We start from the raw sequence: 22525 nt of genomic DNA on the forward strand, positions 1-22525 counted from the left end.
TGGGGCCGTCCCTGCCCGGCACAGCCTGGCCCTGTCACCTTTGTGGAATGTCACCTGTAGGGCTGAGCAGGTTGAGCAGTTGGCTGACTGCTGGGCTGCTGGGAGACGCCTCTTTGGAGCTGGCACACTGCCCTGTCCACCACTGCCAGTCCTGGGTCTTGGGTCTGTTCAGGGACAGCTGTGGGTGAGACCCCCACCAGCTAGGTCAGCTTCCCTCAGTTCCCTGCCCAGCCAGCACACACCTGGGATGGGGCAGGGCTGCTGCCTGCTTGCCCTGATGCCCCCTGCTGGGCAGCGCGGGGCGGGGTGGGGGGGTGCCTACCCAGGGCCTCTGTGGGAGGGTGGGGTGGGGCCGGGCCCGCCCACCGGGTCTACCTTCTGCCTCTAGCCCAGACCAGTTCCTCCCAGGATCCAGTATCTGGCCAGCAGGAGGCAGAAAGGTGCAGGGGCCTGGGAGCTGGCCCCGAGGTGGTGAAACACTGACCTGACCCTCCCCGGACCCACCCTTCCTTCCCCCTCCCTGGGGACGGGGTGGCAGCCCTGGGCTCCTTGCCTAATCCTGTGGCTTTGTTATCTTCATCCAGTGGCACGGCGCAGGGGACGGGCAGAGCTGGCCACCATGGCGACACTCTTCTCCCACCCCCAGCGGCGCCCTCCCCTCTTGCGCCAGGCCATCAAGATAAGGCGCCGCAGGGTCAGAGATGTGCAGGAGCCTCTGCCCCTGAGGGCTCGGGAGGTAGGAGTGACCTCAGTGGGAGAAGAGTGGGCCTGGGTGGGGCTCTGCCATCTCTGGGTATGGGGCCCCACCTCCTGCGGGCTGCCGCTAAGGATGTGGTCCCCTCCCCTGCCCACCCCGAACCCCAGGCAGAGCTTTCTGGGTTGGCAGAGTAGGGCCTGCCATGTTTTCTCTGGGCCACCCTGGGCCTCAGGTCTGGGGATCTGAGCCCACCCCTCCCCCACCCTCTGCCCCTCCAACTCCAAAGTCACCCGCTCCCCGAGGCTGGGAGTGTCCTTGCTGTGGGCTGGGCTTTGGGGGATCAGCTGAGCAGCCCCTAGGCCTGCTTGGCATGACCCCTCGTCTCCCACCTCTGCTGCTGGGCCTCACTTCCGCCGCCGGGTGTGGAGCGGGGCGGCCGATAAGCTGTTTCCTCTGGGGAAGGAAGGGAGGTTGGGGCCGTGGTGCCGCGAGCTCACGCTGCTGGGCAGCTGAGCACCAATGGACCTGAGCTGTGGCAGGCCAGGGGACAAGGAGGGTGGCCCGGGGGCCGGACTCCCAGAAGGCTTGCTGTGGGAACAGGTATGCGGCACTGGTGGGACTGGAGGCCGGATGCTGGGGCCCCCTCAACCCTCAGCCTGGTCCTGCTGTGAGGAACCATTCAGGTGTAGAAGCCCTGGTCCAGACTTCTGAGACACTTCGTTTTTTTTATCTTGTTCCCCAGATCAAGCCTCCATCCCACCACCTATCCCCTGAGGAGGTAAGAATTGGAGAGCTGGGGCGGTGGGGGGGCACAGAACGGTGCTGGGGCACAGAACGGTGCTGGGAAGCAGCTGGGCCTCACCCCCTCCCTTCCCTGTGTGTGTGGATGCCTTGTCCCAGCTTTGGGCATGTGCTGTGGGTGCCAGGGGTGGCTGGTGGGGCTCAGACCTTGTTGTGGGTGGATGGGGGTTCCCGAGGTGACCCTGCTGTGTCTCAGCGGGCCCTGCTCTACGAGGAAGCGCTCTACACTGTCCTGCACCGCCTGGGTCAGCCTGAGCCCAACCATGTGGTGGAGTCCTCGGAGCTGCTGCGATACCTGCAGGAGGTGAGCCCAGCCCCCACCCCACCCGCCTTCCTGCAGCCTGGCCTTTGCAGTCTTCTCTTCCTGGCCTGGCCACTCCCATCCTGTGTCCCAAGCTTCCCATGTTCCTACCCGGCCAGGCCTTCCACATGGAGCCTGAGGAGCACCAGCAGATGCTGCAGCAGGTCCGGCAGCTCGAGGTAAGCCTGCCAGGGCCATCCTGGTCAAGGACGGGGACTGGGAATTCCAGCTGCCTCTGAGACTCAGGCCCCACCTCTCGTCCCTCCAGAAGCCAATATTTTGTCTGAAGGCGACAGTGAAACAAGCCAAGGGCATTCTGGGCAAGGATGTCAGCGGTGAGTAAGTGACAGGGGGCCCTGAGGGCCTTCTTCCTGGCTTCTTCCTCTCCCCATCACAGCCTGCCCCAGACCTCTTGGTGGGAGCTCCCATCTCCTACACACCCCCTGGGGCTCACCTCAGAGCTGCTGGGATGGGGAGAGGCTCTCCCCACTGCCCTGGGTAGCGGGCAATAAGTACTCTCCCTGGGAGCCCAGCCCTGGCTGCCTCATCCTCCCCCTCCTCCCTAGGGTTTAGTGACCCCTACTGCCTGCTGGGCATCGAACAGGGGGTGGGCGTGCCGGGGGGCAGCCCTGGGACCCGGCGTCAGCAGAAGGCCGTGGTGAGACATACCATCCCGGAGGAGCAGACCCACCGCACCCAGGTCATCACCCAGACACTCAACCCCGTCTGGGAGGAGACCTTCATCCTGTACGTGGCCCTACCCTAGCCCTCGCCTCATCTGGTCGTCTGGGACTACTCCAGGTGGTGGGAGTCAATAGGACTCCTGGCTCAGGGGAGGGGCTTGGCTTGCCCAGAGAAGGAGCCTGCTCCCAAAGCAGGGCGGACAGACAGGAGGCCAGACTGGACAGAGCAGTGGCATCGGACACATCTGGTTTGATCTGGGGGGTAGCGTGAAACCTTACCTTAAAGGAGGACGAGGTGCAGCTGGGAGAGGTGGAGGAGTCTGTAGGGAGGGACTAAGACTTGACAGTGGGTGATAAGGGAGATGGCAGCTTTGGAGGACAGGCTCAGGGCTGGGTAGACTGTGGCCTGGTCAGGGAGTCTAGCCCTCCAAGACCCTCAGCCATGCCCTTTTCTCCCTACAGAGAGTTTGAGGACATAAGCAATGCCAGCTTTCATCTGGACATGTGGTGAGGGGCGTGTCCTGCCCGTAGGGGTGGGGAAGAGGAGGGGGTTGGGGGTGAGGGTTGCAGAGGTTCCTCCTAAAGGGGTCAGGGGCTCCCAGGACACCCTCCTTGCCTCTCGCTCAAGCCTTTGCCCCACCAGGGACCTGGACTCCGTGGAGTCTGTCAGACAGAAGCTCGGGGAGCTCACAGATCTGCATGGGCTGCGAAGGTGAGAGCTAGGGGGTTCCTGGGGAGGGGCTGGGGCCCCTCTACCCTCCCCGGCACATGCGCACTGGTGCTGCGCTGCAGGATCTGCAGATGGAGGCTGGCTCCCAGCCTGACCCCTTCAGGCTCATGTCTCATCTCCCTCATGGGACCCTGCCTGGAACAGGATCTTTAAGGAGGCTCGGAAGGACAAAGGCCAGGACGACTTTCTGGGGAACGTGGTTTTGAGACTACAGGTGAGTCAGATAGGGAAAGGTTCCCAGGAGAGAGGCGGAAAGGGGGTTATGAGGGGTCCAAGGAAGTGGTTCCAGGTCTGCACCAAGCAGAGCCGGGGGTCTGCCTCCCATTGCCTCCCCTGCCCCTGACTGTGTGAGGCTCCTGTTGCTCCTGGGCATGGGCATCTCCTGCCTGCCTGGCCTCCCAGGACCTGCGCTGCCGGGAGGATCAGTGGTACCCTCTGGAGCCTTGCACGGAAACATACCCAGACCGCGGTCAGTGCCACCTCCAGTTCCAGTTCATTCACAAGCGGGTAGGTGGCCCGGCTGGGTTGGGAGGATGGGCTGCACCAGGCGTGGGGTCCTCTGTTCACAGCCATGCTGGTCCCCCTGCAGAGAGCCACCACGGCCAGCCGCTCCCAGCCCAGCTACACAGTGCACCTCCACCTGCTGCAGCAGCTCGTGTCCCACGAGGTCACCCAGCACCAGGTAGTGCCCTCCTAGGGCTGGGCAGGGCCAGGGTCTGCCTGCCAGGTCTTGACACCCTTCTACCTGTCCCTCTAGGCAGGCAGTACCTCCTGGGATGGGTTGCTGAGTCCACAGGCTGCCACCATCCTCTTCCTCCATGCCACACAGAAGGACCTGTCTGACTTCCACCGGTCCATGGCGTGAGTGCATGGCCCAGCCAGAGCACCTGAGGGCTGTCTGTGCTGAACCACCCTCTCCCTCCCTGCCTGTCCTCCTCCAAGCTGACAGCCCAAAGTCTAATCCTCAAGAGATTTCTGTTTGGGGCCCAAACTGTGGGTTTTAAGTTTTGAGACACTTGCCAGCTTTTAAAAATCTGGCGATTTGCCTTGTGGATTCACATCTCCAGCTTCTCGTGAAATATTAGTCCTGGAACTGCAGGGCTGCAGTCAGTCAGAGCAGAGTAGTGCGACCTCCTCCATCCATCACTTCACTCCCTGACATCACCTGAGTCCTTCTGGGCACCTGAGTTTGCCACCCTGGGCCCAGTTTCCAGGGCCATCAAACAAATCTGTGCTCTGACGCTCCCGAATCTGTGGTGAGGGCCTGTCACGTCCCCAGAGCCACGTTAGGTTATGGGAATTCTGGGAAGGGCACACAGGAGTTCAATGCCCAGGAGAAGTAGGGGCGCAGCCTAGGGGGCTGCCAGGAGGAGGCGTGAGAGTGGATACTGCCCTGGGCCTGGCTGACAGTTGGGTTTGAGTAGGGGGTCGAAAGGAGGCTGGCGGAGGAGGGCAGCTTGTAGGACTGTGGGCAGGTGGGTACTCCTGGATAGCTGAGGGGATGTAGGTGAGGCTGGAGACTGGCTCAAGTGCTGATGGTGAGGGCCTCGTTTGCCTGTAGGGCCCCAGAAGGTAGTGCAAGTGGCCATCATGTCCCAGCGCGGGGTTACCTTCAATCACTGGTTTTCAGCCTCTGTGCGTTGATAGGATCCTCAGGAGGCTGTGGAGCAGGGGGAGGCGTTGTGTCTGCCCCCACCTGGCCAGGCTGAGGGCTTCCTGTCTGCCACAGGCAGTGGCTGGCCTACAGCCGTCTCTACCAGAGCCTGGAGTTCCCCAGCAGCTGCCTCCTGAAACCCATCACCAGCATTGAGTACCAGTGGATCCAGGGCCGGCTCAAGGCAGAGCAGGTGGGCTGGGGTAGGGCCGGGGTGCGGGGCCGGTGGGGCTCAGGGCATGACAGCAGCTCCCACCTCACGGCACCTTCCTGGCCCTGCAGCTGGAGGAGCTGGCCACCTCGTTCAACTCCCTGCTGGCCTATGGTCTCTCCCTCATCCGGAGGTTCCGGTCTGTCTTCCCCCTCTCCGTCTCCGACTCCCCAGCCCGCCTGCAGTCTCTCCTTAGGTGGGTGGGGTCAGGGACAGGGGAGCAGCTGGGGCACCTCCGGGGTGTGGAAGCCTGCTTGGAGGAGTGAGTGGGGGCTTTGGGGCAATAGGCATCTTGGACACGGCTTTCTGTCCCCACAGGGTCCTGGTGCAGATGTGCAAGATGAAGGCCTTTGGAGAACTGTGCCCCAGCAGCGCCCCACTGCCCCGCCTGGTGACCGAGGCGCTGCGGGTATGGTGCCCACACTATGGGTGGAGAGGGCACGTGCCTGGGCCTGGCAGCCCTCCCTGCTCACTGACTCTCTGCCCGCAGACTGGCACGGTTGAATGGTTCCACCTGAAGCAGCAGCACCATCAGCCCATGGTGCAGGTGAGGGGGAGGCTGGGGCAAGGTGGTGGGTGGTGGGAGGGGGTGGCTGCCTGCCCCTCGAAGCCCTGCGCAGCTCACCTCTGTCCCTGCCAGGGTATGCTGGAGGCGGGCAAGGCCTTGCTGAGCCTGGTACAGGACGTCACTGGTGACCTACACCAGTGCCAGCGTACGTGGAACAAGATCTTCCTTAAGTGAGCAGGAGGCCGGGTTGGGAGGCAGTGCGGCAGGGGCTCAGAGTGGGGACCAGAGGAACCCCGGTGTGTGCAGCCAGGTCATGCCTGCTGCCTTTCCTCCAGTGTCCTCAAGATCGACCTCTTCTCCTTGGCCTTCCTGGAGCTGCAGTGGCTGGTGAGGCTCCCCAGGCTCTCAGCTCTCCAGGCCTCGCCCTCTGCGCTGGCTCTGGAGCTCCGCCCACCACGCCTTCCCTTTGCAGGTGGCCAAGCGGGTGCAGGACCACACGGCAGCGGTGGGCAACTCCATGTCCCCAGAGGTGGGCGAGAGTCTGTTCCAGCTCTACATCAGTGTCAAGGAGCTCTGCCAGCTGGGCCCTGTCCCCACAGAGAGGTGGGCAGCAGGCTGGCTGCGGGGAGAGAAGGGCCTGCAGCCTGCAGGGGCCCCGGCCTTCCCCGGACTGACCCTGGCTCTCCCCAGGGATGGAGTTCTGGCCCTGGATGGCTTCCACTGCTGGTTCCAGCTGGCCATCCCCACCTGGCTGCAGAAGACGTACAGTGTGGCCCTGGCACGGGTGCAGCGTGCTGTACAGATGGACAAGGTGGGGCCTGGACTAGGGCTGAATCCCAGCTTTGGGAATGTGGCTTGGGGCTCTGCGGGACCTTTAGCGTGTGCAGAAGAGGGTGACTGGCCTTGAGTGGTCCTCTTGGGGCCAGTTGTGTGCAAACCACGGCCTCCTGTTATCCTCGGGGTAAACTATGGGTTCCCTTTACAGGCTGATCTTTGCAGCCTGGTGTTGGGGGCTGGGCAGAGTCTTGCTTGTTCACCTTGTAGCCCCCTGCCCAGCTCTGTGCTTGCTGGTGGTAGGGTCTCTGGATGCTTGAGGATGGAAGGAGGGAGGGAGGGGCATGGATTTGGCAAGCCCTGAGCCCTCCTTTCTGCATTCTCCCCCATCTCCCAGCTGGTGCCCCTGGGTGAATTGACCAAGCATAGCACATCAGCTGTGGATCTGTCCACCTGCTTCGCCCAGATCAGCCACACTGCCCGGCAGCTGGACTGGCCCAACCCAGAGGAGGCCTTCATGATCACTGTCAAGTTCGTGGAGGTGCAGCCTCATTCCCACCCCACCACTTCAGCCAAGTTCTCACCCTAGCAGCCTCCAAAGGCCTATGTCCTAAATCCCCCAAGAAACTGAGATTTCTGTGCCTCCCCTATTGGCCACTCCTGGGACCCCCCTCCAATGGTCATTCCCTCCCTATCCCAGGACACCTGTCGGCTGGCCCTGGTGTACTGCAGCCTTATAAAAGCCCGGGCCCGTGAGCTCTCTGCAGGCCAGAAGGACCAAGGCCAGGCGGCCAACATGGTGAGGGCCAGAGCTGGGGGCTGGGGCCAGGCCGGGGTGGGATGCAGCCTGCAGTCCTGGCACTGTTCAGGAAGCTCTGCATCCTTGTGCCCGTGCCTGCCTGCAGCTGTGTGTGGTGGTGAATGACATGGAGCAGCTGCGGCTGGTGATTGGCAAACTGCCCACCCAGCTGGCATGGGAGGCGCTGGAGCAGCGCGTGGGTGCTGTGCTGGAGGAGGGGCAGCTGCAGAACACGCTGCACGCCCAGCTGCAGGGCGCACTGGCTGGGCTGGGCCACGAGATCCGCACTGGCGTCCGGACCTTGGCTGAGCAGGTTTGAACCACAGTGACCCCACCCCACCCATCCTCAGCCTGTAGTCCCCTCAGTGGGACTACATATCTAGCCTCCTCTTCTGCCTGAACCTGAACTCAGGCCCTAAACAACCTCTCTTGACTCTTGACTCACACCCTGGCTTCCTTCCTACCATTTTGTGTCTCCAGCTGGAGGTGGGCATTGCCAAGCACATCCAGAAACTCGTGGGCATCAAGGAGTCCGTCCTGCCTGAGGATGTGAGTGGCCCTCCCTGCTCGCTGACCTTTGCCAACTCTGTGGGTCTGGGATTGCCAAGGGGCTTAGGGTAGGCAGGGGGCTGAGGGCCATGGGGTGTCAGAGACAGGTCCCCCAGACTTAGGCAAGAAATGTTCCCTCCTGAGCCTTGGTTTTCTCCTTGGATGCTAACAGGGTAGAGTTGGGTCACTCCACGGCCTCTCCCAGCACTGACAGTCGGTGTGGGGGCTGCACTGGGGGAGGCTTGGGCTTTGCAGCCAAGCAGACCTGGGCCTGCATCCTTCTCAGCTGCCTGCTAGCGTAGCTGTCCTGGTTACACAGGCCAGCTGATTTCAGTTTCCTCCTCTGTCAGCGGGCATAGCGATGTACACCTTTGATTGTTTGGGAGAATGTTACTGGTAAATTAATCAACTGTTTAAGCATCTACATTGTCCTAGGTATTGATTTAGACACTGGGGGTTTATATCAATGAATACCCGTGACAAAAACCCCTGCTTTCCTAGAGTTTACATTCTAGTAGGGGATGTGGAAAAAGAGCTAAGTATATGTAACTAGAACTATAGCTGTAACTGGAACTATATGAAAATGTGTGTGTGTATGAACATATATGTGTATATGAACTTATATATGTACATACATACACATATGGTATGTTAGATAATCATAACCACTGAAAAGAAAAATAAAACACACAAAGGAGTGGAAAGGGTGAGAGGGCTGTATTTTTAGATAGTGGCCAGAGAAGGCCTTAGTCCGAGGGTGACAGCTGAGTCAAGATCTAAAGGAAGCAGGAGGAGCCATGAGAATTGCTCCAGGAGGGGACAGCATGGGCAAAGGCCCTGAGGCAGATCCATGCCTGGCAGGGGTCAGCTCCTCAGACATTCCAAAGATGCTCACAGAAGCTCCTGGCCCTGTTTCCTCCCCTGGTCAGGGCAAGGAGGTGGGGGTGGGACCAGAATGGGCCAGAGCCAGATGTGCTGCCGCCTCTCCCCAGGCCATTCTGCCCCTGATGAAGTTCCTGGAGGTGGAGCTCCACTACATGAACACCAACTTGGTGAAGGAGAACTTCAGCAGGTCTGCAGCAGCCTCCTGCCCCACGGTGCCCCACCTGCCCCACGGTGCCCCACCTGCTCCACTTCTCCTCCCAGCCACCCCTTCTTCCCGGCCTCAGCATCCATCCTTGGGTTGGGGGGATGCTACCAGCCTCTCAGATTCTCACTCCCAGGGACAGGGTGCTGATGACCTCAGAAGCCTGTCCATTTCACCAGAGGCTGAGCTGAAACCTGCCTGTCCTCTCTCTCTTAGCCCTGAGCCGTCTCTGGGAGACTGCAGCTCTGCCCTCCCTAACATTATAGGCAGCTGCTATTCCTCTCCCACCATCCAGGGCACCTTTTAGTTAGGGTCTCTCTTAAAGCAGGGCCCAGCACACTGGGCAGCAGAGGGTAGAGGTCAAGGGCTTGGGCTCTCAATAACCTGGATTCAGACTCCAGCTTCACTGCTGGCTTCTTTATGGGTGGCCTGGAGCAGATTCCTCAAGGTTTCTGTGCAGATGATCGTAGTTCTGGCCTCTGATGAGGACTAAATGAGTCACTTGAAGTGCTGAGAGCAGTGCCTGCTACAAAGGAAGTGGTCGATGACTGCGAGCTGCCATGAGAATGGTGGCAGTGACGATGGCCCCTGATGACAGGGCCACCATGTGGGCTCTGGGCCCCAGAAGGCTGCAGGCCCTGGCCAGAGTTCTACTCCACTCCCACTGGGGCAGCGGGGCCGTGGGAGCCCACCTTCTTTATTTGCTAGGTCAGAGTATGCCGTTTGTTCAGCTCTGACTTTCACACAAAACAGCTTAATCTCCACTAAGATAGGAGCTTTACGAACCACTTCCTCAGAAACTGTTAGAACAGAGTCTGGTGCATGATGGACACTTCAGCTGCTCATTACAGTTGACTAAATTAACTGCCTCTAATGTAGACCGTCCCTGTTCTTTTTTTTTTCTGTTTTTTCTCTCTTTTCTTTTTTCTAGACTGTCCCTATTCTTAATCACACAGCACACGTTTTTGTACTTACCTGCCTGCCTCTGACAAGTGACATCTCAGTTACATGAGGAGTTACTAGGATGAACTGTGGCTTGGTTGTTACTACAGGTTTTATGTGCTTATCCCTGCTGTGTGCTGAGACCCTATTCATTTTGGCCGCTCCCATCTTGACTTATAATTCTGTCATTGGGGGACCACAGCCCTTGTCCCTTCTGCCCCTTTGTTTCTTGGGGTTTGTTAATCCTACTGAGAAGGCTTCTTCACTAGGTTGGGAGACATGTTGCCTAGGACTGAGCCTGTCTGCTCCATCCCCTGCCCTCCTTCCCTCAGGAGACCAGCCCTCCCTCCCTCCCCTGCCTGCCTGCCTGCAGCCCTGGCCCAGTACCCCTGGTGTGGGGATGGGGAGGAGCTGGGGGCAGGGGTGGTGTGTGTTGGGGGTGGGCCTGGGTCCGATGAGGCCTCCTCTTTCTCAAGAGCATCTCCACTTCCTCTTCTGTCCCCCTGTCCTATGTCTGGCATCCCTCTGCACCTCACCCCAGCCTTCTGACCCTGCTCTGGACCCACACGCTCACGGTGCTGGCAGAGGTGGCTGCCTCCCAGCGGAGCTGCCCCTTGGCCTCTAGCAGGCTGAAGATTGCACTACAGGTAATAATACAGTGACAACAATGACAACCCTGGTGGGAGAGTGCCTGGGGTCACCTCTGATGTCTTACCCCCTAGAACCTGGAGATCTCCTTCTACGCTGAGGGCTGTGGCCTGCCGCCTGAGGCCCTGCACACGGCCACCTTCCAGGTAGGGGCCTTTTGGTGAGCTGGTGGCATGGGGAACCTGCCTTCCTGTGCTCACCTGTGTCAGAGACCAGCTACATCATTTATAGAGCCCAGCACAAATTTAAAATGTGGGCCCCTTTAAAAAATAATAATTGAAAAAGTTAAGATGGCAACAGCAGAGCATTAAACCATTTGTTTCTTCTGAACACGGTGGGCAGGGGTGGGGAGAGGGGAGGGCGGGGGCGGCTGTGAGACACCTGTGAAGCGCACCCTGTCCCTGCAGGCAGTCCTGCCTTTGGTCCCACAGAGCCCAGTGCTTTCCCCAGCAAATGGACATCTCCCCCCTTGGTTGCCAGCTTCTGAAGGGCAGCACTGGGCTGTGGCTGAGTGTGACAGTTCTGGTGACCCCTCAGTTGTGCCCCATCCCCAGGCTCTGCAGAGGAACCTGGAGCTGCAGGCGGCCTCCAGCCGGGAGCTCATCCAGAAGTACTTCTGCAGCCGCATCCAGCAGCAGGTGAGGCTCCCTCGGCTGCGCTCACTGCACCCAGAGCCCCGCCCGCCCTGTCTGCCCCAGCTGACGCTGCCCCTGCGCCCCACCCCCAGGCAGAAACCACCTCAGAGGAGCTTGGGGCCATCACGATCAAGGCCTCTTACCGCGCCTCTGAGCAGAAGCTGCGTGTGGAGCTGCTCAGTGCCTCCAGCCTGCTGCCCCTGGACTCCAACGGTGAGTGGAGGCTGCCCTCTTCTGGTCCCGTGAGTCCTTTCCAGCAGAGGCACTGGGCGCTTCCTCGAGGTTACTGGGAGGGGCCGGTGCTGCCAAGCGGGGCGCAGTTGCGTGGAGTGGCAACTGGATATCCTTAGCCAAGGCCCCCTCGCCGGCCATTTGCCAGGTTCCAGCGACCCCTTTGTCCAGCTGACCTTGGAGCCCAGGCATGAGTTCCCTGAGCTGGCCCCCCGGGAGACGCAAAAGCACAAGAAGGACCTTCACCCGCTGTTTGATGAGACCTTTGAATTGTGAGTGGTCCTCATGCTCGCCACTCTTCCCCCGCCCTGGACCCGCCGCTCGTCCTCCCTGCTGGGGCCAAGGGGCTCCCCCGAGATGACTGGGTTCCAGGGAGGGGGCACTTGGGACAAGAGTTTGTTGGCACAGGCCTCAAACCTGCTCCCTTGCGGGACTGTTGTTGGGGGAAGACTCTTCCCACATGTTTGACTGAGAGGCTTCCTGTCCCTGAGGTCCTCTGTTCCCCAAGACAGACAGGCCCGGGTACACAGGGCCCCCTGGTTTAAAGCATCAGCCCACAGTCACAGCAGGCATCATAGCATGCGGCCCAGATGCACCAGGCTGAGTGAGAGCTGACTTTGCAAACCTAATCCCACCTGTCTGCGGCCTTTCTCCCAGCCCTGGCCTGTCCTCAAGAACCAGGGGTGAGCCCGTGTGAGGGCAGGTGGCAGTGGCAGTGTGTGGGGCAGGCAGCTGAGCCCAACTCTGTCCCCCACCCAGCCTGGTGCCTGCGGAGCCATGCCAGAAGGACGGGGCGTGCCTCATGCTCACGGTGCTGGACCATGACACCCTGGGGGCCGACGACCTGGAAGGGGAGGCCTTCCTGCCGCTGCAGGCGGTGCCGGGCCTGACGGGGACTGAGGAGCCTGGCGAGGTGCCTCAGACCCGCCTGCCCCTGACCTATCCTGCACCCAACGGTAGGCCTGGGCCCTAGGGCAGGGCAGAGGCTGTGAGGCTTGGCGGGGGGGGTGCCTGGCCCAGCACTGGGGATGCAGGAAAGAGGCAGCCTGTGAAGGCTCAGGGACCCCCAGGGAGCTGAAGTTGGGGTCAGAGGAAAGCCTCCTTGGAGGTGGAACCTGTGGCTTGTGTTGCATCTAATCGAGGGACCAGGGATATGTAAACCAGGCCAAGTGTATGTGAATGTGCCTCTCCCTGGTCGGGGAAGGTCACCAAGTTTTCCTGGGGAGAGGGGCCATCTCTCTGCCCGGGGGCACATCTGTACAGAGCGCTTGCTCCCCAAGCTTGGTGTGAGGTGGACGTCTGTCTTGTGTTTGAGCACTGATGTCGGGTCAGCCCTCAACCCTTGACACATAGGAACTTTCAGTCCTCACAGCCCCCCAGTGGGGGAAAGCGGCGTTCTAATCTACAGATGAGTAAACTGAGGCACAAAGTGGTTAACTAGCCAGCCTAAGGTTCTCATATGAAAAGGCAATAATCCTAACCTGAGCTGCATCTCAGCCTCTTGCTCTGCAGCGGGGTCCAAGTGCCTGGGACCAGCGCAGCTGCGCCGGGGGTGGCGAGCCTGTCTTGTCTGTCAGGCTGTCTTGTGAGCTTGGCTGGTGTGGGTCTGTTGCTAGTTTCTGGAGAATGGGACAATGCTGTAGCTCTTGCCACTCCACAGGCACTGCCTCTTCCCCACCCTGACCCCCCCCCCAAATGCCTCTCTTCGCAGGGGACCCAATCCTGCAGCTGCTGGAGAGCCGGCGGGGTGACCGCGAGGCCCAGGCGCTGGTGAGGCTGCGGCGGCAGCGCGCCAAGCAGGCCTCCCAGCACGCCCTGCGGCCAGGGCCGTAGCAGTGGAGGTTGGGCCCCAGCAGGGACGGGCTTTCCTGGGAAGCCTGGGTTCTCCCCATCCCAGTGTTGCCCTCCTGTCTGGCCTAACACTCTGTAAGGGCCCTGAAGTCTGAGGAGCCCCAGCATATGGGGCTCCTGTTGCCAGAGTTGGGGCCCACTGTGATGGGGCCCCATTCGCAGTATTTATGCTCCCCCCCTCCTCTCAGCCCTGGCCTCAGCATTCTCTGCCAAATCCAGCCTCAGGGGGAAGGGAGACAGCTGTCTGCACTCCTTGCCCCTGCTACCTTTTAGGGAAAAGCTGCTTTAGCAGAGCAGGGTCTCAGCCCTCCATCTTCTGGCAGGACTAGTCCAGCCACTGGGGCTGGGGGCCAGGCTCCTTGGGCCTGTTCTTCAGCAACCATAATCAAGGAAGCCGGGGTCCTCTCCTGCGGGGGCTGCCAGCACCCGCCAGGGCTAAGGAGCCTAGAGCCAGGGGCCTTCTAGCTGTGAAGGGGGTGAGAACTGGTGAGCAGTGGGGCTGGAAGCTGGCACAGAAGGGCGAAAACACAAAGGACAGTTTGGCGAGCTGTGTCTGCTGAGGACACCTCCTTGGGACAGTCCCTGCCACCTAGAAACTTTCTGAGCAAAAATAAAAAAATTAATAATCCATTGTCCTGCTAGAAAACATACTGTTGGACTGCAGTGGGGCCCAGGTTACGGTCAGGCCGTGCAAACCTTCACCTCAGCGTTCAGGAGACCTTGCGCTGCCCTGACTCTGGGGCCTGGCCCACCCCAACTCCCCTACGTTACAGAGCAGGGAGGTAACTGATGCGGCAGCAAGGGCTGGGGCAACTGGCATCACTGGTATTTTGGCCAAAAGCTTCGGACAAAACCCTACCAGATACATCAGGTTCTGTGGTCACTGCCCAGCACAGGAGCCTGGCACTCTCATGGGAGCACTGTGAGCTGGGGGCCTCCCAGGGGTGCAGGCTGAGGCCAAGCAGCTGCTCTTGACAGCAGGGCTTAGAGGAATGGGGCCCCAGACCTGCCTGGGGTAGAGGGAGGGCCCACATGTTGGGAGTAGGAGCCTGAGGCTCAGCTGTCTGTCAAGTTTGTGTGACCTTGGTTGAGTCACTAAACCTCTGAGCCTGCACAGGCTGGTGTGGGAGGTGAGATAAGACCATCGTTTCAGCTCTGCTCCTCTGAGACCCATACAGAGAGCCCACTAGAGTGTGTGTTCACACCCACCTAACAGGCCAGCTAAGAATAAGGGAAGGGAGGGGGCAGGCCCACTTTTCTTTAAATGCTTTTGTGAGAAGGCAGTCTGTTCCCCTGAGAAACTACTGGGGGTCTTGTTGTCTCTTGGAAAACAAGTAAAAACCAGTTGCATCTGACGATGGAGCCCTGAAGAATCCTAGGGCCTGGGAGGCCCGTGTCCGAGAACACTCAGCTCTGTCTAGGAGCCTGAAGCAGCCTTTGGGCTTGGATGGGCCCAGGGAGCCTCAAGGCCTCTTCAGCTACATAGCCCCCACCAGGTGGGGGACGAGCTGCTTCCATGGCTGAAACCTGGGCTGGGACAGCCGAGCTGGGAGCCGGCCCACCTCATTGTTCAAGGCCCTCATTTGGAGCCCCACTCTCCCTCACCCCCATGTAAACAAGCTACTACTGCAAGTTCGTATTTTATTTCCAATACGTTCGGAGCTTTGATTTTTGCATTTTTGTAAAAAAGTTTTCACTTAATTCATTGAAAGCCCTTTCGTGCTGAGCCCAAGGGGGCACCTGGGCCGGGCTAGACCCTTTACAGCCCTCTTGCTCCCACCCCAGACCCCCAGTGCTGGGAGCGGGGTGGCTTCCCTCTGCCCTCCCGCCCCCATTGCATCTCTCTGTACAGAACAATTTTTAAAATGGAAGCTAAGACACAATATACATTGGACAGGCACGCACACACATGCACACGGGCGTCCGCTCCACACGGGCAGGACGTCAGCTGCACTCAGAGAGCACCAAGGAATGCATATGGAGCCCCTCCTGGCGAGGAGGGCAGAGCCTGAGCCCCGCCTTGGTCCTCACAGTCCGCAGCTCCTCCCACCTATTGCCCTGCTAGCTGCCAGAGGGAGGGGGGACAGCACGGAAGGCCGTGCAGGAGGAGGACAGCTGAGGGCAGCTGGGGATGATGGATAGGGCAGTGCCAGCCTGGTAGGTGGCCCTCGGGCCAGGGAGGCTGCTCTGGGAGCCCAGAGCGGGGTGGGGGAGGACTGGTGGACCCCCGGCCTCAGGAACCTGAGGGGTAGAACGCCTGGGCCTTGCCCCTCCAGGAGCTTCAAGGGCCCAGGGTCGGGAGTGGGGCTGGCCCCACAACTTTGGCCTGCCAGCCCCAGACTAAATAGACATTTGGTAAAACGAGGAGCTAGGCTGGCTTCAACCCCCAGCATACCCCCTCAAGCCTCACAGCTGGGAACCAGTTCTGCCCCCAGACCCTCCACACTCCTGGCTCTCGCCCTGGCCTGGGGAGGTGGGATGACAGGGCCCGCCCTGAAGGCTTGTCCCCTCCCCTCAGCCCCTTCTAGCTTCCACCCTTCCCTGCTCAGGCCCCAGGAAGAAGTTAAAAATAGTTAGTTCTTACATAAAAAAAGAGACAGAAACAGATTCCCTGCCAAAAGGCCAGTTGGGAGAAGAGAGGACTTTGTCTCTGCAGTGGGAAAGGTAGGGAGCGGGCAGGGGGAGGACTGCAAAATAGTTTTTTCTTTTAAAAAGTGCTTGGTAAGTCTGTTTTAAAGTGTGTGTCTATATCTATGTACAGATATACACACAGACACTGTTCACACACTGGCTGCCCACGCATACCTGCACACATACAGAATGTATACATATACATAATCATATACATATACATACATACATACATATATATATACTTTAAAAAGTCCTAGGTGAGAAGATCTGAGCCAGGCCGGGGCCAGGCCTACAGGGTCACGACTGGAGGGCATGGGCCCGGCCTGGCTGGCAGACAGGGCACTCACTGCCCTCGGCACAGAGCTCACACAGCACGGCGTGTTGGCACGGCAGCACCGCTCGGTTCTGCTCCTGACACTTAAGGCATTTCACCGACTGCATGTGGAACACGGCCTGGGGGAGAGGGACAGCATGGTCACTGGTCTGGCCCCTTGTCGGACCAGGGGTTTCCCCAACTCTCACTTGAGCCCCCTTGGGATGAGGAAACTGGGGCACAGAGCTCAACCATGTGCTCACAGGCCCCAGCTGACAAGAACAGGGTTAGAGGTCAGGCTGATCATCTCAAGGCTTCTAATTTCCACTTGCAGCTGCAAGGCCGAGCGTGGGGGACTCAGAGTCCGGGCACGGGGGAGGGGCAGGGCCAGAGCTGCTCTGCAGCTCCCACCTGGATGGGCTCGTCCTCGCACAGAGGCTTCGGTTTCTTGTCTCGTTCGACCTTGTAGTGACCCTAGGTCCCCAAACGAGAACTATGGAGTCTGGAAGGACAGTGACGTGCCCCAGGTGACATGGTTACATGTGGGGCCTGGCTGCCAAATGCCCAGTGAAGGGAAGAATGCTCTTCCCCCTGTGCCATGCTCCCCTGGGGACCCAGCAGGGTACTGAGGAATGCATACAGTAGCCCTGGGGACCTAACCATTCTGGAATGTCTGCTGATGTGCACAGAGCTCACAGGAGAAGCGGTCAGGATGCAATTTAGGGCCCAGGTGTAATAATACAGCTCAGGTCAATGCCTGCCCTCCAAAGTGCCAGGCGTGGGCCCCGGCACCTGCCTACCTCCAACCTTCCCACTTCCCAGTGAGTGACATTCTCTTCCCAGCTCCCCTCCACCAGGCCAGCATTTTGTGTGAGCCCAGCTGCTGAAGAAGGAGGGTGGCCATCCCTGGAGCAGCGGGGACATATCTGAGTCCAAGCACTGGTTGAGGCCACTGTACATCCCCACCCTGTGCTCCCCCATCCTCCGAGGCTGACCTTGTCCACTTGCTCTAAGTGAGCCCGCAGCTGCTTCTGGAGGGAGTAGAGGGTGGAGAGTGAGAGGGCCTCCAGGTTGGAGAAAGTGGGTAGGGCCTGTGGGTCGGGGCCCGAGTGCAGCCGCTCCAGCTCCTCCTGTAGTTTCTTCACCTGCACCTCCAGTGCATCCCGCTGTTCCCGGGCCAACTCGCACTCAGCGCCTGCTGCGCTGGCCCGCTCACCGGCCTCCTCTGCCTCCTTCTTCCAGGCATCACAAGCCTGTGGGCCCAATACACAGCACCTTGTCACGATGGCCCCCTGCCCTTGCCCCCCTGCCCTGAGAGTGCATCTCTCAGAGCCTGTGTGGGCCGCTGTGGCTGCAGGGCCTGCTGGGGAGCTGGGTCAGGTGCCTGGGGAGGGGGGCAAGGAGGAGGCTGATGCTGCCTGCAGAGAAGAGAGGTTTCAGGACCTGCGAGAGACCCTCTGTGGGCAGGGAAGAGGGCTGAGCCCAGCACAGCATGGGTGAATGAGGCACCTCCAGGGGCAGCCAGGCTGTAGCTGGACATAGGGGCCATCTCAAAACCTAGAACCCTGGACCTAGAGCCCTGGAGAGTCAGGGTTTCTGGGGAGAAGCAAGCAGTGCTGTGGGACCAGACCAAATAAGCAGCTCACAGAGGGAGTTCCGGGCCTGGGACACCAGCCACCCCAGGGTCCTGACTGGTAAGACAAGTCTTTCCACAGGGGTAGAGAGTAAACAAAACTGAGTTTCTGCTCTGTTCTCCAAGACCCCTGACCTCCCCCAGCCCCTGCATCCACTCTGTGTAAGATGGGCTTGGGCAAGATGCTGCCAGGCCCTGGGGAAGGTGGGTGGGCGCGGCCCAATACCTGCTTCGCCTGCTTCCAGGATTCCTCCCACTGCTTGATGGTGCTGTTGGCTTCGTCCAGCTCTTGCCGAAGCCGGGCCAGCTCGGCAGCCCCCGGCCCTGACAGGAAGGCAGGGGAAGTGCCCGGGGAGAAGCTTCCAGAGGCAAAATGCTCCCAGATGCTGCTGTTCATCCCGTTCAGACCTGTCCCAGGAAGGGGAGGACCATCAGAGGTCTGAAGGAAGGGCTTTGGGCCCAGCCCTGCCTGGGGGCTTAAGGGGGCTCGCTGTGCAAAGCTCCAGCAATGTCAGGCTGGGGAATTTCACAGGGATGTGTAGGCATCACCTGTTACTCATCAGCTGCCATTTAACTCCCGAGTTTCAGCATCCCCATCTGTAAAGTGGGGTTCCCATCATTTGCCTCACAAGGGACCTGGGAAGTGCTGCAGGGAGAGTAGTCTGTGAATCTGGCAATTTGTGATCACAGCTTCACTTTTAGGCTAGAGAAAGGGGAGCCTTATTGCACCCTGATGTGAAGCCCAGGAGGCGATTCAGGGGAAGAAATGAGTCAGAGCCTCAAGGATCCCTGGGTCCATTCCCCCTTGTTCTACAATGAGGAAACTGAGATAAAATATGTTGCCAAGAATCACTCAAACAGTAAGTGGCAGCGCCAATACAGTCAGGGCGTCTGACTGCAAAGGCCTGCTCCCTGCAGTAAGCTAAGGTGCGTGCCCCCCCCAACAGATGTTTACCTACACCACGTGCCCCTGGTCCGTGGCCCCCTGGGTGGCCCGTCTTGTGAGGGAGACCCATATCCATCCACCTCTGGCCTCATTCTGCCCACACAGATTCTAATGACCCCTTTCTTGATCCCTTTCCACTAAAACAACCAGGACGTTCCAGAACCAAATGGATTTAAGACAGTCTCTCCTTCAGACTCCAGATGTTCACGGGTGCAGAGCTCTGCAGCAAGTGTATGCACATGGCCAGTGTCATCCTGTGTGGAGACACGTGGCTACCCGCTCCATCCTGGAAGTGAGAACATGGGATCACTGCGCCGACACAACCTTGTCCAGCTCTGCCCGCATCGTGCCTCTCCTTCCACGCAGGTGGCATCTCCTCTTGTGGAGAAGAGCCACTTCCTCACAGAGGGCGTCCAGGTTAGGACCCTCTATTATTCTGAATTACAGCGCCCAGCCCACTGCCTCCACACGACAGTGACGGTCTCTACTGTGACCTAATGTCTGGGCACATCTGCCTCCTCCAACAGATCACAGCTCCCATGCCAGCAGGGACTATTGAGCTCACACTGTATCCACAAAGCTGCTCAGTAATTACATGGAGAAGGAATGAATATGTGGCTGGAAAATAGGGCTACAGTCGAGATGCCTCCAGAATGTGGGGCAAGTCAGACAAATGCACCACTGAGCATGAGGCTGAAAGCGTCAGCACCAACTATAACGTGCTAAGAAATCCATGTGCTGCTCTGATCTCCGGAGTTTAGGGAGGGCCTCAAACCTGGTCAGAACGTCCAAGGGCAGCGCAGAGGCTCAGGCTCAGTGTGACCAAGATGCCCAGCACCCTCGGGAGAGGGTACTTCTTATCTCCTTGAACAGCTGCCAGGGGAGGGAAGCGAGAGTAGCAGCTGCTGCTTACTGAGGGGCCGCGGGCTGGGCGCTATGCAGTCTCCCGTGTTACCTCAGTGAGCGTCTGCCCGGCCCCACGCGGGGAGACGAGCACCCGCTGTCGTGGCGGAGCCTGCAGGCTCCGCACTGCGCTTCTAGGCCCTCTGCTCTGACACGCCCTCCAGAACCCCCAGTCCACACGGCTCTAATGCTGTTTTTGGCAGACAGCCTTTGGGGCTGGAGCTGGGTCTCCCTGGTGCTTCTGCCTGCCAGGAAGGACACCTCGCGCCTGCGGTCAGCCTGCCCTCAGGAGCTCCGGGTGACTGGGCAGAACCACTACACTGGCATGAGGAACAGACCCTGGTGACTCTGAGGCCACTGCTTCTCACTGTGCAGGAGGCCGATGCCTGGCACTTCACTCATCTTATTTCGTTTAAGCCTCGAAACCATCTTATGAGGAAACTAAGGCAGAGAGGCTAAGTCTCTTGCCCAGGTTCACAAAGATAAGAGAATCTTGGAATAGCGACCTCATTCGCCTCCAAGTCCAGGGCCCCTGCTCTACCTCTACTCTGTACTGCCTCTAGCCATGGCCAAAGCAGCCAAAGGCACTTTCCGGAAACCCAGAGTCCTGCCCCAAGCCTTAGGGAGCCATCCATACCCCCTCTTACCCAAAGATCCATGTGATGCTGAAGTCCCCAAAAATGTGTTTTCTGACTGGCTCAGGTGGCCCTGGGGCTGCTGCAGGAAGTGTGAGGAGAGGCTGACAGGAGGGGACGGGGACGCTGAGTGGAAGGAGGCAGAGCTGCCTAAGGAGCCAGGGATGTTCACGGGTGCAGAGCTCTGCAGCAAGCTGCCGCCTGCAAGAGAGGTCCCGGAGGGTGGCGCGGTGAGGGCTGGGCAAGCCACGTGGAGCCACACTGAGCAGATGACTGCCCGTCTGCCCACCCCGGGCCAGGCTGGGCCCCTGGAGCGCCCCCCGCGCCGCCCTGCCCGCCCACTGCCCAGTACCGATTGTGATGCTGCCTGGGTGGGGCACTGTGCTGCTATCGAAAGTTTTTTCTAGGGCAGCTACCCCAAACTCGTTCAGGTCCAGGTCATCCAGGGCAGACTCTAGAGACAGAGTGATTGGAGTATGAGTCTCCCAGTCTCCCAAGGGGCCACACAATCCTGAGGTTCCAGGCCTCACCTCCTGGACCCACCTACCCTTTATTGCCCCATCTGCCTCGGTGTCACCCCCAGGACCTGTGCTCTCTCAAGCCTCTGCCTGTGTTTGGGCTGCTCCTGTGCCAATAGTGACCCCCCTCCCCCAACCCATGCTGTCTGCTTAGCCAAGTCCAGCTCAAATGGCTCTCCTTTCTGAAGACTTCTTTGATACTCCCAGGGGTAACTGAGTCCTGATCTAGGGTCCCTGCATCTGACAGAGGTCTTGTCTCCTGATGTTATAGCCTGTATGTCTCACCCCTCAGTCCACTGAGGGCAGGCAGGTCTCTGGGCCCTCAATGGTTAGTGCATAGTAGGTGTTCAACAAATGTCCACTGTGCTCTGATGAACTGAACTGGTAGGATGGGAACAATGTCCTTCCCTGAGGGCAGGAATAGCATGTCTTCATTTCTATCACCCCAGTGCCTGTGACAGGACCTGGCACAAAGTGGCACCCATAAATGACTGCTGAAAGAGAAGGGAAGTGGCTTCTAATGACCAGGAATTCTGAGGACAGTTGTGTGGGTTGTTCACTGCACGAGGATACCCATTGGGGGTTGAATGACATATGCTGTGGAATGAGACTACACATACCCATAAGAAGAGGCATCTCTTTCTAATGCGCACAAAAGAGCAAATAGGAAGGCTAATCTGCTATAAGGGCTAGTCCTGGCCCTGTACCTTGGGATCATTTTCCATTTAGGTCAAAGGGCTCAAAGTGGCCACCCTCTGACTCTCCCAAGACAGATGGTCTAAAGTGACCAGTATACTGACTTGAGTCTCATTCCAATGACCTAGTAATTCTGACTCCAGACCTGGTCCTAGACTCAGCAACAGAAGTGGCCCAATTACCTATGACCGACTCTACCGTGTCGCTGGTGGGGTAGAAGGGCAGAGCATTTGCATTCATTCCAGGGACGCTGCTGGTGCCGGCAGGGCTAGGGGGAGTAGCTGCTAGGCTGGAGGTGATACTAGAAGAGATGCTTGAGGTCAGGGGGCTGCCCACAGGAAGGATGCCCAGCATGTCCTGCAATGAGAGAGTGAAGAGGAGACACAATGGGATGGCTGCCATGGAGGCTGTGGCTAACGGCTGAAGACAGAAGCTGGGTGGGGCAGAAGCGAAGGGTGCAACCCGCTCTCATCTGGTTGCCTCCATGCCCAGGTGGGGCCTTGTGGAAAGGCTGAAGTTGGAGAGGTGTGGCTTGGAGGCTGCAGGACCCACTCATTCCTAAAGTCCTGCAGTAGGGGAATGGACAAGTTGAGTCCAGTGCCAGTATAGATGCTCAATGAATTTTTTTTTTTGACTGACTGATGAGTGAATCCAGGAGGTTAAGGGCTCCAGGGCCTGGCCCCCACCCACCTTAATCCTGCCCTCAGTCTGTAGAGAAAGCAGTGCCCCACACTCCCTGAAGAAGCCTCCTGGGGTTCTGGGCCCGTCCTGTCCACAGCAGGTGCCAGAAGGGAAGAAAGGGGGCTGAGGGCTTGTACCTGTTTGGGCTGAAGCAGAGGCTGCTCTTGACTTCTGGGCTCTAGTGAGTGGGGTTTTAACTTGGCCTGAGAGAAAAGTCAGGGAGCAGGTGGTGAATGTGGCGCTAAGGAGGGCCCGAGTCCGCGAGTCCTCCCAAGCATCGACCGGCTGCGGCTCACTGAGGCCGCAGGTCCCAGGGGGCAGAGAGCCAGCAAACACCCGCTTTGCAGTCCCCCTTCACACACGTGCACCTTCATTCCCTACCCTAGGGCCCAGGGGAGCTGCTCCTCTCCTCCCTGGCAACTCCAAGTCTCAGATTAGCCCAGTTATGGACCCCTCTTGTCCTGC

At 59.3% G+C, this 22525-nt stretch overlaps 2 protein-coding genes across 4 annotated transcripts in view; one reads left to right on the top strand and one right to left on the bottom strand.

The window, feature by feature from the left end:
* Positions 1-557: 557 nt before the first annotated feature.
* Positions 558-13729, top strand: UNC13D (unc-13 homolog D). 2 transcript variants are annotated; one of them, XM_031469105.2, is made up of 32 exons: positions 558-736; positions 1440-1475; positions 1695-1802; positions 1919-1978; positions 2068-2134; positions 2366-2546; positions 2945-2989; positions 3126-3194; positions 3357-3426; positions 3615-3719; positions 3802-3894; positions 3970-4073; positions 4942-5059; positions 5149-5273; positions 5396-5486; positions 5568-5624; positions 5718-5815; positions 5921-5972; positions 6058-6188; positions 6276-6396; positions 6757-6900; positions 7060-7158; positions 7265-7471; positions 7639-7707; positions 8700-8779; positions 10278-10383; positions 10459-10530; positions 10939-11022; positions 11112-11232; positions 11399-11522; positions 12010-12206; positions 12962-13729. In XM_031469105.2, the coding sequence occupies exons 1-32, from the start codon at positions 620-622 to the stop codon at positions 13081-13083; spliced, it is 3273 nt and encodes a 1090-aa protein (XP_031324965.1). In that variant the 5' UTR covers positions 558-619; the 3' UTR covers positions 13084-13729. The 2 variants fall into 2 exon arrangements, with proteins under 2 accessions (XP_031324965.1, XP_031324966.1); XM_031469106.2 differs by lacking the exon at positions 558-736 and adding an exon at positions 918-1297.
* A 999-nt stretch (positions 13730-14728) lies between these two features.
* The window catches only part of UNK (unk zinc finger), a 32568-nt gene continuing 24771 nt past the window's right edge, over positions 14729-22525 (bottom strand). The window contains exons 10-16 of one of the 2 annotated variants that reach the window (XM_010998408.3): positions 22198-22263; positions 21562-21736; positions 20518-20619; positions 20178-20366; positions 17908-18089; positions 17044-17301; positions 14729-16188 (exon numbers count right to left, since the gene is read on the bottom strand). In XM_010998408.3, the coding sequence (XP_010996710.1) occupies positions 16033-16188; positions 17044-17301; positions 17908-18089; positions 20178-20366; positions 20518-20619; positions 21562-21736; positions 22198-22263 (1128 nt within the window). In that variant the 3' untranslated portion in view covers positions 14729-16032. The other variant, XM_064495513.1, reaches the window with a different exon arrangement.

Source organism: Camelus dromedarius, chromosome 16 (assembly GCF_036321535.1).
Source record: "Camelus dromedarius isolate mCamDro1 chromosome 16, mCamDro1.pat, whole genome shotgun sequence".
Lineage (NCBI taxonomy): Eukaryota > Metazoa > Chordata > Mammalia > Artiodactyla > Camelidae > Camelus > Camelus dromedarius.

What these genes read in the sequence shown, in the direction of transcription:
- UNC13D (XM_031469105.2), top strand. Translation starts at nt 620, where the DNA reads ATGGCGACACTCTTCTCCCACCCCCAGCGGCGCCCTCCCCTCTTGCGC. An exon ending in TCTGGGCAAGGATGTCAGCG is followed by an intron (nt 2,135 to 2,365) that starts GTGAGTAAGTGA and finishes CCTCCTCCCTAG; the next exon opens with GGTTTAGTGACCCCTACTGC. An exon ending in AGTCCGTCCTGCCTGAGGAT is followed by an intron (nt 7,708 to 8,699) that starts GTGAGTGGCCCT and finishes GCCTCTCCCCAG; the next exon opens with GCCATTCTGCCCCTGATGAA.